Source organism: Pithys albifrons, chromosome 3 (assembly GCF_047495875.1).
Source record: "Pithys albifrons albifrons isolate INPA30051 chromosome 3, PitAlb_v1, whole genome shotgun sequence".
NCBI lineage: Eukaryota > Metazoa > Chordata > Aves > Passeriformes > Thamnophilidae > Pithys > Pithys albifrons.
This window is the reverse complement of record NC_092460.1, coordinates 25,175,108-25,190,600: the sequence shown is the minus strand read 5'-3', so window position 1 is coordinate 25,190,600 and position 15,493 is coordinate 25,175,108. Positions and strand designations below refer to the sequence as shown.

Here is a 15,493-nt window from a genome sequence, read left to right as displayed (position 1 = left end):
TTCACTGTAACTTAATTAAAAGTCACAAAGCTTTTCAGCAATGCATGATGTTATCGCCTATTCCAAATTGAACCTCTAATACTTAGATATGGGTCTTATTTGATGTGTTTTGCAGGAGGCTGCCAAATATGGAAAAAAAGTGATGGTACTGGACTTTGTCATGCCTACTCCTCAGGGAGGCTCATGGGGTAAATTTCTTTTTATTGCAAACCTGTTGTAAAGAAGCTTTACTCAGAGACTCAGATTCTCATCTTTGAGATCTACCACAGTAATGTGAAAACCACATTCTGTTCCCTTCTCTCAGGTCTTGGAGGAACATGTGTAAATGTGGGCTGTATACCTAAAAAATTGATGCACCAGGCTGCTTTACTGGGGCAAGCCTTGCAAGATTCACGCAAATTTGGATGGCAGTTTACAGAAGAAGGTAAAGATGGACACGTTTTTGCAGTTTTTTTCACTTGCACTGAAAATCCTGAGGTTGCTGTCATGACCAAGTGCTTGTTGCACTGAAGCATGTGCTGGCTTTAACAGTGTGGAGGAACTTCAGAGAGATTACACATAAACTTAAGCATTTTTCAAGTCTAAAGCCATGGGGCTTATTGCCTTGCAGCTCCTGATCTGTTTGTTAATAGCTTCTGATCATGTTAGTAATTGATAAGATTGTTGTGTGAATAACAGCAGTAAAGTACTGCTCCATTTCTGAAAGTACCGCAAAGACTGAGAGAATACCCAAGAATGTTCCCTTTTGGAAACTTCTTATAGTTGCAAGCGAGGATTTCTTTTCCCTAAGTCTTCCCTATCTAAGAAGATGAATTTCATTTCATATTAATTCTATTGTGCATGGTTATAGGATTGTGATTTAGTGTGTAATCCTGTAGTGGGGAACATCTCTCAGAGATGCATGGTCTTCATTTGTTGAGCAATGTCACCTACTCACAGCATCTGTCAATATAAAACTGTCAATAATTCAGTAAGTCTAAATTTTCCATGTTTTAAGTCATACCAGTTCCACTGTGACCTCTCATGTTGTCTGTGCTGATGTAGTTATTTGTATTGCAGTAGAGTTACCCTGGAATAAAAAAGGGATAAGTCAAAGGTGGCTGGGGCATGAAAGAAATCTGTCTGAGAATACAAATTTCACTATGGAAAAAGAAAATCTCTAACTGAAAGATGAGCCTTCCTCTTTTGTTTCTGGCAGTCAAACACAACTGGATGACTATGATAGAATCTGTTCAGAATTACATTGGTTCGCTGAACTGGGGCTATCGGGTTGCCCTGAGAGACAACAAGGTCACCTATGAGAATGCATATGGAGAATTTGTCGGGCCACACACAATTAAGGTACTTACTAGCCATGTTTGCTGTGTCTTTGTCTTCATATATTACTTGCTGAACCGAGATACTTTTCAAATAGAGTAATTTTTCCTGTGGTAGGACTCAGTTTGGACTATTACTTTGTCTGCAGGCAACTAACAAAAAAGGAGTTGAGAAGCTGTACACGGCAGAGAGATTTCTCATTGCCACTGGTGAACGACCACGCTACCTGGGTATACCTGGAGACAAGGAATACTGCATTAGCAGGTAAAAACAGGGAGGAATAGGAAGACATTCTTTGTGCATAAGAGAGTGTGGAAGCATGAGCTGGGCTGCTTGGTTGCTGCTTTTCTTCCCTATGTAACTTTTTGTTTGGGGAAAGTAAAGGTAAGAGAATATCTATGGACAGATTTTAAGGTGCCAAAAACATTGGTGTCTAGTAGACACCACAGGGCTGTGAGTGGCTGGCTAGGGTGGTTCAGTTCCTGACTGATAACAGCAGTAACCAAGAATACCCGAAGTCATGTGTGTTAGCCATAAAATTAATTCATCAGCTCTACCCCAGTTATCAGTGCACTCATTTCCTCTCTGTTCCTCAGGGTCTTTTCAGTTCACAAACTGAAGAGCACAATCTGCTTGGAAGAAACCTCTATGCTCAGATACCAAAAAAAGTGGGAGTTGGCAAAGCAGCTGCTGTTATGAAGTTCTTAGAAATATATCGGTCTTCCTGCACTGGGACAGTCTTGAAACAGCCCTTTTCTTTTTTTTTCAGCTTCTCAGTGAAGTTGATTCAAATTTTGGCAACACTGGTTAGTTGATAAGGCCAAGAAATTATAGCACCATTTTGACAAAAAAATGATATGCAGATGAAATGTGTTTTCATATCAGAGTAACTTTGAAGTTGTGTAATGTAGAAACAGAGGTTTGCATTACAGGGTGACAGACCTATAGCAATGAAATAAATAACTCACATAATCACTGTGTAACCAAAACACCATATAGTATGTTTCTCTTCTAATAGGTAGTAATGAAATTACAGATAACAGATAATATAGCCTGTAAAGTGGTGCTTTAAAGGGACATTAAGGTAGAAGAGTCAGGAATTCCAGAGTTAAAGACTATCAGATTCATAATTCTGTATAATCTTCACAGAGTTCCCTGGGGAATACAAACTATGCTACAGCCTTTAATTACACAGTCACATTTTATTCCACCACCCTGGCAAAGAGACACTTATTTTAGATTTAAATCTTTGTAGAATTGCATTGCCAAACTCTGCCTAAGTGTGATGCTTCCATGAGTCCTTGCTTCCTTGAGAAGCTCTGGCTTTGTAGTCTAGGTTCAAAGTGTAGTAGAACTGATGTATCTTGATGAAGCAGTTGAAAGAAATGGAAAACAGGTAAAGAAACATGTTTTCCATAATTTTGTACTTCTAACTTTGCCTTCTACTGTGGTTTGCATTAATGTGTTCTTTTGTCTGTGTATATTTGGCACTGCATATAATGCTTTAGCAAAAGGATGTCTTTCCTCTTTTAGTTCTCAGGATCTAAAATTTGCAGCAAAATATTTAAAGCAAGATTCGGAGGTGAAAAAAACCAACCTACCTTTTTTAACAATTTATCCTAAATTTCAGTTAAAAAAAAAGTCAACGTTTTTGTGATGATTCAGTGTTTTCATATTTTTTTGGGGGTGTACTCCTAATCTTAACTTTTTTATCTGTTGTGTACTGATCTTGTATGCCAGATGAACTTCCATAAAATTGAGTATTTTAGTGAACAGGAAGAGGAATAAAGTCTATTATAACAGAATAAATTAGATAAATATAAAGCACAACTAATTCTTCAGGCTGTCTTTAACTTTCTTTTCATTTTTTCCCTTTTTTTTTCTCCCAGTGATGATCTTTTCTCTCTGCCCTACTCTCCAGGGAAAACCCTGGTGGTTGGAGCTTCCTATGTTGCTTTGGAATGTGCAGGATTTCTTGCAGGCCTTGGATTAGATGTCACTGTAATGGTGAGATCCATCCTCTTAAGAGGATTTGACCAGGATATGGCAAACAAAATTGGTGAATATATGAAAGAACATGGAGTCAACTTTATTAGGGAGTTTGTGCCCATCAAGGTAGGCTCAAAGTGGTATATGACTACAGTTGATTGGGATATACATATCATAATGTTTTAAGATGTGAATTATTTTAATGAATATAAAAGTTGAATTTGCAATACAGGATCTGCTGTGATATAGAACGGGTTAATTTTTCTTTTAAACTGACTAAGTCCACAAACTGATTGAAGGGTCTTAGTACTAAAATTTTGAGAGATTCCAATATTAATTGTTTTTCTCAGAATTAAATAGGTGAGTATATGTTGCATTGAAAATGTTACACCTGCTCATGCTGGTCCTACAAGTGCCAAATATACTTAAATTCATCAGTTGTCCTGAAATCTGTGAAATTTCTTGCAGGGTCGTAATTAAGCAGATATATAATTTCACATAAGATCAGAGTCCAGTGCATGACAAATAGTCATATTTTTCATTGCCAGTCCTCAAATTCTCAGCCAGAAAATACTGTCCATATGCTAAGGATTAGTGGACTGTCCAGAAAAGTAGATGGGCTTTAGAAATGTCCATCCTTTACTTGGCAGAGTCCTTAAATACTTGCTCAATTTTTGTTGAATTCAGTAAGAGTATTCATGCAGCCAGTTATGGACATGTATAGGCACATGTATAGGCAAATTCAGGTTGAATTTGAATCAGGTTAGATAAGTTCTGTAGCTTTCCTAGCTGCTTTCTCAAAGAATTCAGAGGGTGCTACAGTATTTTTTTTTCTGGCTTTTTTCAACTTGGTGTTAAACTAGCATGTTATCGAGTTTAACACTTTGGGGATTAAAGCATTAAATTCAGAGGAGACTGTTCATTTTCACCTTTGGCAGTATCAAGAATAGCTTTAAAAGTGCTCATGACAGTTCCTACACTGTGGGTCTCACCCTCTCTCATGGAATGGGAGTTGCTGTGAGAAGTCAAAATGGGGATTTCAAGGAACTTAGTTTTTATGCATGTTTTTGTTCCGTAAGTTCCATGCTGTATGAAAAGGAGGGATGATTATCTAGCTTTTGTTTCAGGCATATCTTTTTGTAAGCTCTAATGGGGGATGAGAAAGAAGGAAACATCAGATGCACCCTGTGAAAAGCAATTCATCACCCTAGTCACAAAGTGAACCTTTTTGTATTTTACCCTATTGCTTCACTACACGTCTTTGATTTCAATGGCAATAAAATATTTGGCCTTGTTTGTGGTTGAGAATATCCCCAACTTAAATTGCTGGATGTGTGTTTAGCAGGTTTTCTCATCTCTTTCAAACATTGTTTTTGAAATTATGCGTGTTGTGCATATTAAAGCCTTTCATTGGGACGTTTGAAGGCAGAATATGAATTATTACAAATAATGCTGCCTTTGAACTGGAGCAATTTTGCACAGTGATCCTTTAGAGTTGGTAGGATGCACAGTAGGCTTTTTAAAATTAAGAACATAAAGGACAGGGTAAAAATTTCTCAGAATTTTTTTCTGTCCCTAAATACTGAACATGAAGTGGAAACTCGGGCAGCTGGTGAAAGTACCTTTTCATCTATAAGATGAACACTAAAATTTCCCAGAATCCTGTTAAGTGTTGCACACTTACATCTCACTTGTATGTACAGCCAGACATTGGGAGCAGTCAGGTATTGTGCCCTTTCTTGGGAGGGTAAGGGAAGGACTGTAAGGACTGTAGTTGAGGGTATCCAATCCTTTCCTCTGTCCAGTGATTATTAATGGGGACAAAGAACAACCCACTAATATAGCTTCAAATTTTAGTTTAGCTTAGAGGAAAAAGCATATGGAAAAGAACCAGTGGTATTGCTCTTTCTGCTGAATTGTTTTCTGATATATTTGAGGAGTGGAGTGTGGAAGAGGGGGGTGTATTTTGGGGTTTGTTTTGTTCTATGTAAATGGTCATTTTTTATTACTCTGAGCAAAGAGCACAGTTGTGAAAAGCTTTTCTTCCTGCTTCACTGCAATAGACAGGGAGCTGCTGCTTTACTGGAGAGAGAGTGCACCTGGATCCAGAGCTAAAACTAGAAATATTTATTCCAGCTCTCTCTGGGAAACTGATGAGGCTGTTTTTTCTTTATCTGATGCTGTTTTTTCAATCATTTAGAGCCTGCTGCTGCCCTCTCCTGCAAGGCCATGGCATCCTTACGTGTTGGGCTAATGTAATTGAAACAGGGCAAAGGCCTGCACTGCTGAGGCCTGGGCTGTGACAGTGGCTTCCCAAGGGTGAAAGGCACAATGGCCCTCTAGGAGCAGTTGGAGAAAATGTCTGATGGTGTTTCCAGACCTTATTTAAGTTTCCTCTGTCCCCAGTGGATACCAAAAGCTGACATGTTGGGCTTGGGAAAGAACTTAGCTATCTGTCAACTTTTATGAACAGAAATGAGGTTTTGTTATGTTGGTCATAGGACTAAATTCATGTACATGAAACAGTTTAAATATGCAAGCAGAAATGTAAAGAATCTTTAGAATAAATGCTTAATTTTTGGTCATGGTTAAAATGATATGTGGTAAGACAAATGTACATTTGTATATTTTTATTTGAAACAAAATCTTTTATTTTTTAACTCTCTTACTCCCAATCTCAAAATGTTGTAGGTTGAGCAGGTTGAGGAAGGAACCCCTGGAAGACTGAAAGTTACAGCCAAGTCCACAACAGGGAACCAAATAATTGAAGGGGAATACAATACTGTGAGTCCTGTCTATATATATGAAGAATGTGAAATAGTCCTCCATTTAATGTTGGGATTTTTTTGGGATGTTTTTATCCACATTTTAGATTTTTAAAAAATATTTTAAATAATTACAATATGCTAATTTCACTCAAGCAACAGGTAATTGATGTGGAAAAAGTCCCAAAGTCCATGGTCATTGTGCCTTGCCATATGACTTGCATGCTTTTGAAACCTATTTCTTAGCTTAGGGATGTAGATGAGCTTGGTCACGTGGACTCAGTGCAGGATTTTTCCCAGTAGGATATTTGTAATAAATGATAAGTAAGGTTTATAATATGTTTCATAGTAACTAAAGCGTGTTTTGTAGTTAGCACAGAACAATGGTCTGTGCAAGAGCTAAACAAACAGGTGGCATGTCATCTCAAGACCTGTTGCTGATGCATCTTCACAAAAACAACTAATGCCCAGTGGCAAGTCAGTGAGAAAACTTCTTACACACTTGTACAATAAAATTGCAGTGTGCAGGTATGCCATTGTATGTTTGATTGACTGTTTCAATCATACCTTGATGCTGAAAGGGAAAAAAAGGTTGTGAATAGAGTAGTTGGAACTACACAGGATGCCTAAAGACAGGCATTTGCCAGCCTGGGACTTTAAACTGCAAATATGGTGTGCCAGTGACCTCATTTACCTGTACAGTGCATCAGTCATCCGGTGACAAAGACATGCCTGAGTGCACCCCAGAGCCAATATTATGAGAAAGGTCAACAATAACAACAGCACTGTCGCACAGTGTTGTAATACTGAGGGGTCTTTTTCTAGTCTGTAATAGGGAAAGCTTTCTAGCAAGCAAATTAGTGCCATCCATTCATAAAGGAAACTTCTGATTTCTTAATCCTCAACTTTCACTGAATTGCTGTCACTCCTCATAGAAGCTGTGAGCTGTGTGTGATGCATTTTAAGACCTTCAGCTCTGAAGATCTGGTGTGCTTGGTCTTCAGTAAGCCTTGAAGCAGATCTCGGATTCCTTCAGCACAGTTCTTAGATGTCATGTGAGAAGCATTATGTAGTTACCTGGGCAGTTGTCCAAGACTGCAAAGCAGATAGCAATTTTCTCATGATAGCATAAACTGGAACTTGATTTGCTTGTTAAGGTAACAGAGTTGATAGGATGGGTAAGACTTTGGCCTGGTCTGTCCATCATTCTGAACAAATGTTCAAACAAATAATATTCTTTGACAGTGACTTAGCTGAGAGCCTATATGAGTAAATTGTATATTCTGATCAAAACAAATATTTTATGGTATTTTATTTGCTTAATCATCTGAGTTCCTTTCCTGAAGAGCCTTTTCCATATGGAGCATTTTGAGGTCACCTGCTCTGATAGAGGTAGGGTATAACACTTTGGTATAGTACTGCAAGGAAGTAATTTGTGCTTAACTGATTTGTTTAGAATACTCTTAGGGTATTTTTTCTAGGGAAAGCTATTTGGCTGTTTTTAATATTAGCACTAAAACATGGTATTGTGTCACAGTGGTGGCATGGCTTGTCTTGAACTGTATGAATGGACCATGGCTAAGAAACATATTCATCTTACTGTGACCAAGCCTTAGATACTAATCTTCAGTATATAATGAAAATAACAGCCAAAGGAAAATGCACTTTTGAAGTGGAAAAAATCAGTAATGTGCTTTGCTGTTTTGCAGATGTTGCTAGCAATTGGAAGAGATCCATGCACAAGAAAAATTGGTTTGGACAAAGTTGGAGTGAATATTAATGAAAAGTAAGGACAGTTGACTCTATATCATTCACTGCTGGGCTTGTGTCATGTACTGTTGAGCAATGGTACTGGGGCAAGGGATTCAGAAGTTTGGAGGATAAATTTATCCCGTTTCCTGTTTGTATGCTTTTTAATGGGAGATGCTGTAGCAGATAGCTGCATTCTCTTCCCAAGTATTGCCACATTTGTTTTTTTGATACTGCAATGTCAATTACTAATTGCTGGGATTCAGAAGTGTCTGTTCCATTCTGTCTAGCTTCACAGCTTCTTCCAGTTATAGGGCTTTCTCCAATCTGTCAGTTGTTCCTTGTAGTCTCTTATTCTCGTCTCCTTGTTTTTATCTCTATCACCTCTTGGGGCAGAGATCTGTTTGTTCAAACAGGCTTTTAGTTCAGTGAGTTTTGTTTATATTTTAATGTAAAGGTTACTATATGTTATTTCAAAAGATAAGGTCCAAGTAATATTCCTTGAACTCAAGGGTGGAGTTTCTGATGTTTTTCTTTAGGTTTTGGAGGAGTTTATTTCTTGCCTTGCAGCAGCTCTTGGGAACAATCTGTCTCCTGTAGAGGAGTATTTAGTGTTTAATGTAGTGAGGTCGTTGCACCAGGGAGTGGAGCTATCGGTAACATTTTCAATATGGGTAACTAAAACATCTTCCAGGCATGTGGGGCCTCGATCTTCCCTTTGAAGAAATGACATGGGACCATGAACTTGGCCAGTGCAGAGTTTTTATATATGAATGCAGTGACTGATGTTGCCAAGAGGAACTCTTGCAATACTCCAAATAAGTGAAAATTTTGGTCCACTCAAAATTGGCAGATCTGTGTTGTCTTGCAGACCAGTACATACCTTTCTGACATCAGGACATGTATTACTATTCTAGCTAATAGAATGAACTTTGAAATTACTAGCTTAAACTCTATAATTGTTAATCAGCAAAACTGAGGAAGCTGGGTTTTTAATATGGGAATTCCACCGGTCTCTCAAGTGACTGACTGTTTCTGTGCCTGTCTGATTAGGTTTCCCTGTTACATGTGTTTCCTCTGGTGATTACTGCACTATCTCATTTATTGATGAAGTAGGAAATATTAATAATTAAAACCTTCCATTAGCTCAGTACACTTACAGCTAAAAAGCATGTTGGCTGTCCCTTAGGTAGATTGTCTGACAGCTTGACCTGTCTCTCTATAGTACCCTGAAGGATAAGTTTCTATAAGCTGCTTCAACCACTGGACTGGAATTTCAGTAGTGGAAAAATTCTTTTGTCCTACAATTGGAGTGGGAAAATGTCTCTTCCTGTCTTTCCTGAAAGTTGCCAGTACACAACTCAGCTGGTAGTAGAGGGTGTTTGAGGAAAAGATTTATGCCTCACCAATGATTCAGGAGAGGAATTGCAATGTCACAGGCTACCTCCTTATCCAGTGAATGAATTTCTGTAGTTTTGGTCAAATTTGCACTACTTTACATTCTTGCCCAAGACTGTAAGATTGTGAATATGACTTCTTTCCCTCATCCTTCACACATGTGTCTTTCTCATAAAGCTAGCAGGTCTAACTCATGCAAGGTTATTTACAGTCTTCACAGCAGCACACGGAGATCTTTTTTCTTGTTAATTCCAATTGCAGAACAGGAAAAATTCCTGTCAATGATGAGGAGCAAACAAACGTGCCGTACATCTATGCTGTTGGAGATATACTGCAGGACAAGCTGGAACTTACACCAGTGGCAATCCAGGCAGGAAGATTGTTAGTTCGGAGGCTTTATGCTGGGGCAACCACTAAGGTAAGGAGACAGCTGCCACACAACAATGTCATTGCTCTGCTTCTAAGTGCAGAGTGCAAGGCTGCTTGCTCATGGAAAGCCCAGTAGAATTTTAAGGATTAGCTTTGATGATAATTTTAATTTTCCCCTGGCAAAGATATTACTGCAGATGTGTTCTGCTAATTGTGTAGGATGAAATTAATACCTTATGGATTAAACAGTAGTCTCTTTTTTCCTATTAAGAGGGTTTGTTTTTCTCTCAGAGTAAAATGATAATAAAATTAACAGAGATCATTTGACTTGTTTTTAATTCTGCTGCCTGCCCTAAAAGTCTGCAGTCTTTCCGGTCCTATTAAGTGCTTTAACTCTAATTCATAGGCAGTTTACGAAACCTACCTGTGGTCTTTAAATAGAATGTAATAGGAGTTTGTGATGCTCTTAATTTTCAGTGTTATTTCCACTAATTGTTTTCACTTCTCATCCATATACACAATTTCATACACATTCTGAATTGTAATTGAATATGGACACAAAGGAAGATCAGATGTATCAGTAACTTGGCACATATTTATACATGGGTAGTTGAATTAATCAATTCAGTGTTTATGGTTCATACTAGTACAATTGTGGGTCTCAGCCAGGTTATGGTTATTCAAATAAGAGTAACATGGGTACTCTCATCTACACCTTATGTTTAAACCAGGAGGAAAGAGAGTGCCTCTAAAGCACTGTTATCCACACACCATTGATGTGGGTGCTTGTCTCACCTTCATAACCACAGGGCATGAACATAGAGGTGTTTTCTCTTTTGGACTCTGCTGAATTCATATCAAGTTCAACTGTCGGCCAGATTTAGAGCTTGATTGAGTTGTTTATTTTGCACTGGCAGCTGCTGTGGTTACAGAATCCTGAATCAGTGTGCAGAATGTCATTGCACTAGCCAGGTAAAGTTTAAGGAACTGGAGCAGAAGCCAGATTTTTTTTCTTGCTGCAATATTATGAATATGTCTTAATTTACATTTTATACCAGATAACAGTCTCTTAAGGTACAAAATCCTTATGCTGCCAAAGGAAGTCTTCATTCAGTGAATCCAAAAAAATTAATCACTACTTAAATGGCAACACAGCTTACATTTATTTTTTAACAAATCTGGAAAAGGTGGTTGTATGAAACATAATGAGGTGTTATGGATAGGTGGAGAAAGAACAGTACTCAATGTTGTCTTAGTTGGTCCCCAGTCACAAAGGGAATTAATTATAGTTGAAATCTGTAGAAAACAAAATGACTGGAAATTAAATAGAGCTGCCCAGCCTGCTAGCCTGTTATGGCAGAATGACTAATTGGTGGATATGGGAAGAGCAGTAGAGGTTTGTTTACTTTGACTCTAGTAATGCTTTTGACACTGTCTCCCATAAATTTGTCCTAGACAAATGGATAGTGTACAGGCTGGGTAAGTGGGCAGTGAGGTGGATTGAAAACTGGCTGAACAGCCAGGTTTAAAGGGCTGTGACCAGCATTACAAAGACCAGCTGTAGGCCAGTCACTGATGCTGTGCCACAGGGTTGGCCACTCAGTCCAGTACTGTTTAACATCTAAATTAATGAATCTGAATGATGAGACAGAAGGTACCCTTAGCAAATTTGCAGATGATATAAAACTGGGAGAAGTGACTGGTGCAGCCAGTGTTTGTGCTGTCACTCAGACTGGAGAAATGGGTCAGACTGGAGACAAGAGCTGGCAGAAATCTCAGAGTTCACCGAGAGAAGTGACATGTCCTGCATCTAAGGAGGTGTAATCCCATGCACCAGCACAAGCTGGGGACTCACCAGCTGGAAAGCAGCTGTGCAGACAAAGTGCCAACAGGTCTGGAGGACAAGCTGAGTGTGAGCCAGCAAGTACCCTCATGGCAAAGAAGGCCAGGGACATCCTTGGCTGCAGATGCATCCTGGCAGAGCATTGCCAGCAGGTGGAGGTAGATGACCTTTTCCATTCCAGGTGGCTTTGGTGAGATAGATTGGATTTTGTGTCCAGTTTTGGGCTCCCCAGTAGAAGGACAAGGCATGTCCAGCAAAGGGCCATGACTGTGATTAAGGTACTGGAGCATCTGACACATGAGGAGGGAGTGAAACAGCTGGCAATTTAAACACCCTGCAGAAGAGGTGGCTGGGGGGGCTCTTATATCAATGCGTATTTATGCCTGATGGAGCCAGACCCTCTTCGGTGATATAAAGTGTGAGGGCAAGAAGCAGTGGATTCAAACTGAAACACAAGAAAACTCCATTTGAACATGAGAAAAAACTGCTTTACAGTGAGGGTGGTCAGGCCCAGGAGTTGTCCAGAGAGGAAACCTCTAGAGCACTCTAAAGCTCCAGTGAAGTCAGGGGTCAGTGTTTGCCTGTCATGGTATGCTACTGGGCACATGGTGTCAGCTCTAGTTCCAGCTGTCCCCTGCAAATGGCTGCACTTCATGTCTTTGGTTCTTTGGCATCACCTAGGCCACAGCTGATTAAAAAAAATATGGTTTTTGAATGGTGGTGGTGCCTTTGCAGCATGCCCAGCTAGAAATAGCATGTTTTATAAAAGTAGTTGAGCAGTCTACTTTTTATCTGAAATTTGACATGTGATTTGGTAAATTTTTAAAATAGGACATTGAATTTCCTTTTCCATTTAATCTGTGCATAGTAATGTTAGTGTGGCTTTAAACTGTCTTTTTGTTCTTGCTCTAATTAACACCTCTGGAATGGACATAGCCAAAACTGTACCTTAATTTAAAACAATTAAAAAAACCCAGAAGAGATTTCAGAATTGTGAATAATCCAGCTTCTCTGCCTGTGTTTCAGACTGCTGTGTGCTGACTTTATTACTGATGTTGTGTGTTTTTCTGTTTTATTTTGAATGCCACACAGTGTGACTATGTGAATGTTCCAACTACTGTATTTACTCCCTTGGAGTATGGAGCCTGTGGGTACTCTGAAGAGACCGCAGTGGAGAAATTTGGTGAGGAAAACATTGAGGTAAATGCCTTAATTTCATCTGGATTTTAGGTTTCCAATTTGTAATTTAAAATAACATTAAGAGTCAATTAAAACAGCATTCTGTGCTCTGATGTAAGGGCAGGAGGTGCATTTTTTGTCTTCCTTGGCTGTTCCTAGACGTGGTATAAAAATAATCCTTAATTCCAATAGCTCTAATTGCAGATATGTTCTATTTTTGGCAAACAGGGACTTGAAGGTGGAGTATTTGGTTAAAAAAAAAGAAAAGGAAAAAGGGTTTCTTTGTGTCTGCAAATACTTCAGGATAAATTAAAGCTGGGTATGGGCTGGAAGCAATATACTGGTTTTAATGTCAAAGTGGAGCTCTTTGTACCTACAGTGTAGCAAATTCCCTGCCATGGAGATTTTTGCTTTTATAAACCCAAATGTTTTGCTCATTTTCCCTCTTTACTTTGAACACTCAAAGACGTATGTTCTTAATTTTACTCACATGAGTAATCCCTTTTCATTCACTGGGTTTGCTGGGCAGGAGTGAAATTAGACAAGTATGAGCACTTAGTGCCTGAGGCTGTTCTTACAAAATACTGTACTGACCACATTGCAGAAAGCATAAGGGGAGGAAATACCACAATGAAGTGAACTTTTGTGTCCTGCAAATGTCACCTGAGAAGCATTATTTGGAGAAATAAGCAGATAAGTGGTGGCTCATGAATCTGAGAACTTGTCTCTCTCTTAGCTGACATTTTCTGAATTGGATGTGGAGAAAAAGAAGTAAATATGACTCAAAATGGCAATGTGTAAAGTACTGTTAAACCTGACCACAGGGCAAAGGCTTACATTCTTTTCTGCCCACAAAGTTTGCATATACCCAGTCAAATTTTTGTTATTGGGTGAAATTCTTGCTATTTTATGTGAAACACTGGACCCTCTGTTTTGGGAAATGCCCTTTCAATTTTCAAAGCCATTTTTTGAAGTGTACATCCACAGAAGCATTTGTGTTCTGGCTATGTCCCCATTTAGTGTATTCTGACCTCTTTATCATGTCACCTTATTGGCTTTTTTGCAAGCCTCAGTAAGATTATTGAGCACATCTGTCATTCAGGGTTGTTAAATTTCAGTTTCAGATAGTGATGCTTATAAATGCTTTGTAACCCCATTAATGCAGCAAAATGTCAACTGCCTCTCCTAGTTTGTGAAGGAAAGTATTTTTACTGAAGTTGTGATGAATTAAAAATTTATTTCAAGTTGCCATTGATTTGAGATTAGCTTATAATGGGAGCTGTCAAGAGTTCTGGGTAGAACTGTGCCTCAAAACATCCCATTGTTTTCTGATGTATGTACTGTACAGGTGTGCAAGAAGCCTCACCTGCAGTTTGGGATCTGTCCAGCTGGGGCAGACAGGTATATGTGTTGGTTTTTAATGTACTTTCCATTTTGCAGTGATATTCTTATTTCCCCTAGACCCAGGCTCTGAGGTTGTTTCTTCCCTTTTTCTGCTCAGAGGAACATTTCTGCCTTCATTCCAGGCAGACCCAGAGACAGTACAGTCTTCTCTGAAGGAAGCTTGTGATTTTGTAGTTTAATAAGAACCTGGTGAATGCATCCTGGAATTGTAATGTAGTTATGGCTTCTCCTTTTTTAATTATTGGGTGACACTAGTACTTGTTTTGCAGAGACTTCCTTCTCTGGCATTCATCGAGGGGAAAGAGTATCACCCTAATTTCAGATATTCCAAATATTCCAATACATAGCTCGTTATTTAAGATAATCTGGTAGTTTTTGGGAGATTGTGCGTTCTTCTTGGAAATTACACAACTGCTTTTTAACCTGTGTTGTATTTCCAGGTGTACCATAGTCATTTCTGGCCACTGGAGTGGACTGTGCCATCCAGAGACAACAACAAATGCTATGCAAAGATAATTTGCAATATTCAAGATAATGTAGGTGCACCTTTCCTTCCAGGGAAAACAGTATCTGTATGTTCATCATAGGGACTGTTGATGATACAACAGCTGTAAATAGGTTGTTTTTAACAGAACTAATTTAAATTTGTCTACCTTTTGAAATGTGGGAAGTATTTCTAGTGATACAATACTGCTGTTTGTACAAAACCAACCCTTAGTAAAATAGAAAATTCTACCATTGTTATTTGTATGTGGTACTTCTTCCATACATGTAAAATAAGAAGTAGATATCTCTAAGACTGTTTACTAACTTTGAAAAGTGAGTGAATCAATGCATGTAAAAGTGGTTAGAATTTTTGTTTATTCCTTCCTTCCCCAGCTTGGCCACTCTTTTCTGGGAGGTTCTTCTCTCTGAAATAGAGGTCTCTCAGAAACCATCACAACTTGTAACCTCTACAAACCTCCATGGGGGCAGTTTGTAAAACTCTTGGGCTTATTGTAACAGGATAATGTATCTTGCCTTCACAAATCTCATTTAGGGTGATAATGCCAGGATTATTCTTGGACTAGAATAAAATTTCCTGGCAATGGAAATGTACAGTACCTGCTGAAGCAAAATCAAAATTATTAAGTGGTTTAAAGAATACATATGTCCATCTCTGAATGATCACCATCTGTTTAACTGATTATTTTAATAATATGAATTACTATGAAGAGTAATGTGCTGTTAAAATGTCTTCCTAAGACAGTGGCATAGCTGTGTGTCCTAAAAAGAAATATTTACTTTACCTATATTCTTTTTTCGTTAGATACAGATTTATCTTCCTGCAGTCTTTTTAAGGTATCTTAGAACCCATAGTTATGTTCCAATCCAAAATTACTTAAGAAAATGTGAAGATTTAATGGTGATTTAAAGTGTTTCGTTAATTTGTTTCCATTTTTTGTCCTGATAATTTGAAACATGTTTAACATCCAGAGAT

General features: G+C 38.5%; 1 protein-coding gene across 1 annotated transcript in view; it reads left to right on the top strand.

Annotated features, from left to right (window-relative positions):
- TXNRD1 (thioredoxin reductase 1) overlaps positions 1-15,493 on the top strand; it is a 38,932-nt gene that overhangs the window by 17,425 nt on the left and 6,014 nt on the right. Inside the window, exons 4-13 of the mRNA XM_071549752.1 lie at positions 116-188; positions 305-424; positions 1,199-1,341; positions 1,466-1,581; positions 3,207-3,432; positions 5,998-6,090; positions 7,781-7,857; positions 9,480-9,636; positions 12,523-12,630; positions 14,454-14,549. Of these exons, the coding sequence (XP_071405853.1) occupies positions 116-188; positions 305-424; positions 1,199-1,341; positions 1,466-1,581; positions 3,207-3,432; positions 5,998-6,090; positions 7,781-7,857; positions 9,480-9,636; positions 12,523-12,630; positions 14,454-14,549 (1,209 nt within the window). The remainder of the gene's footprint in view (positions 1-115; positions 189-304; positions 425-1,198; positions 1,342-1,465; positions 1,582-3,206; positions 3,433-5,997; positions 6,091-7,780; positions 7,858-9,479; positions 9,637-12,522; positions 12,631-14,453; positions 14,550-15,493) is intronic.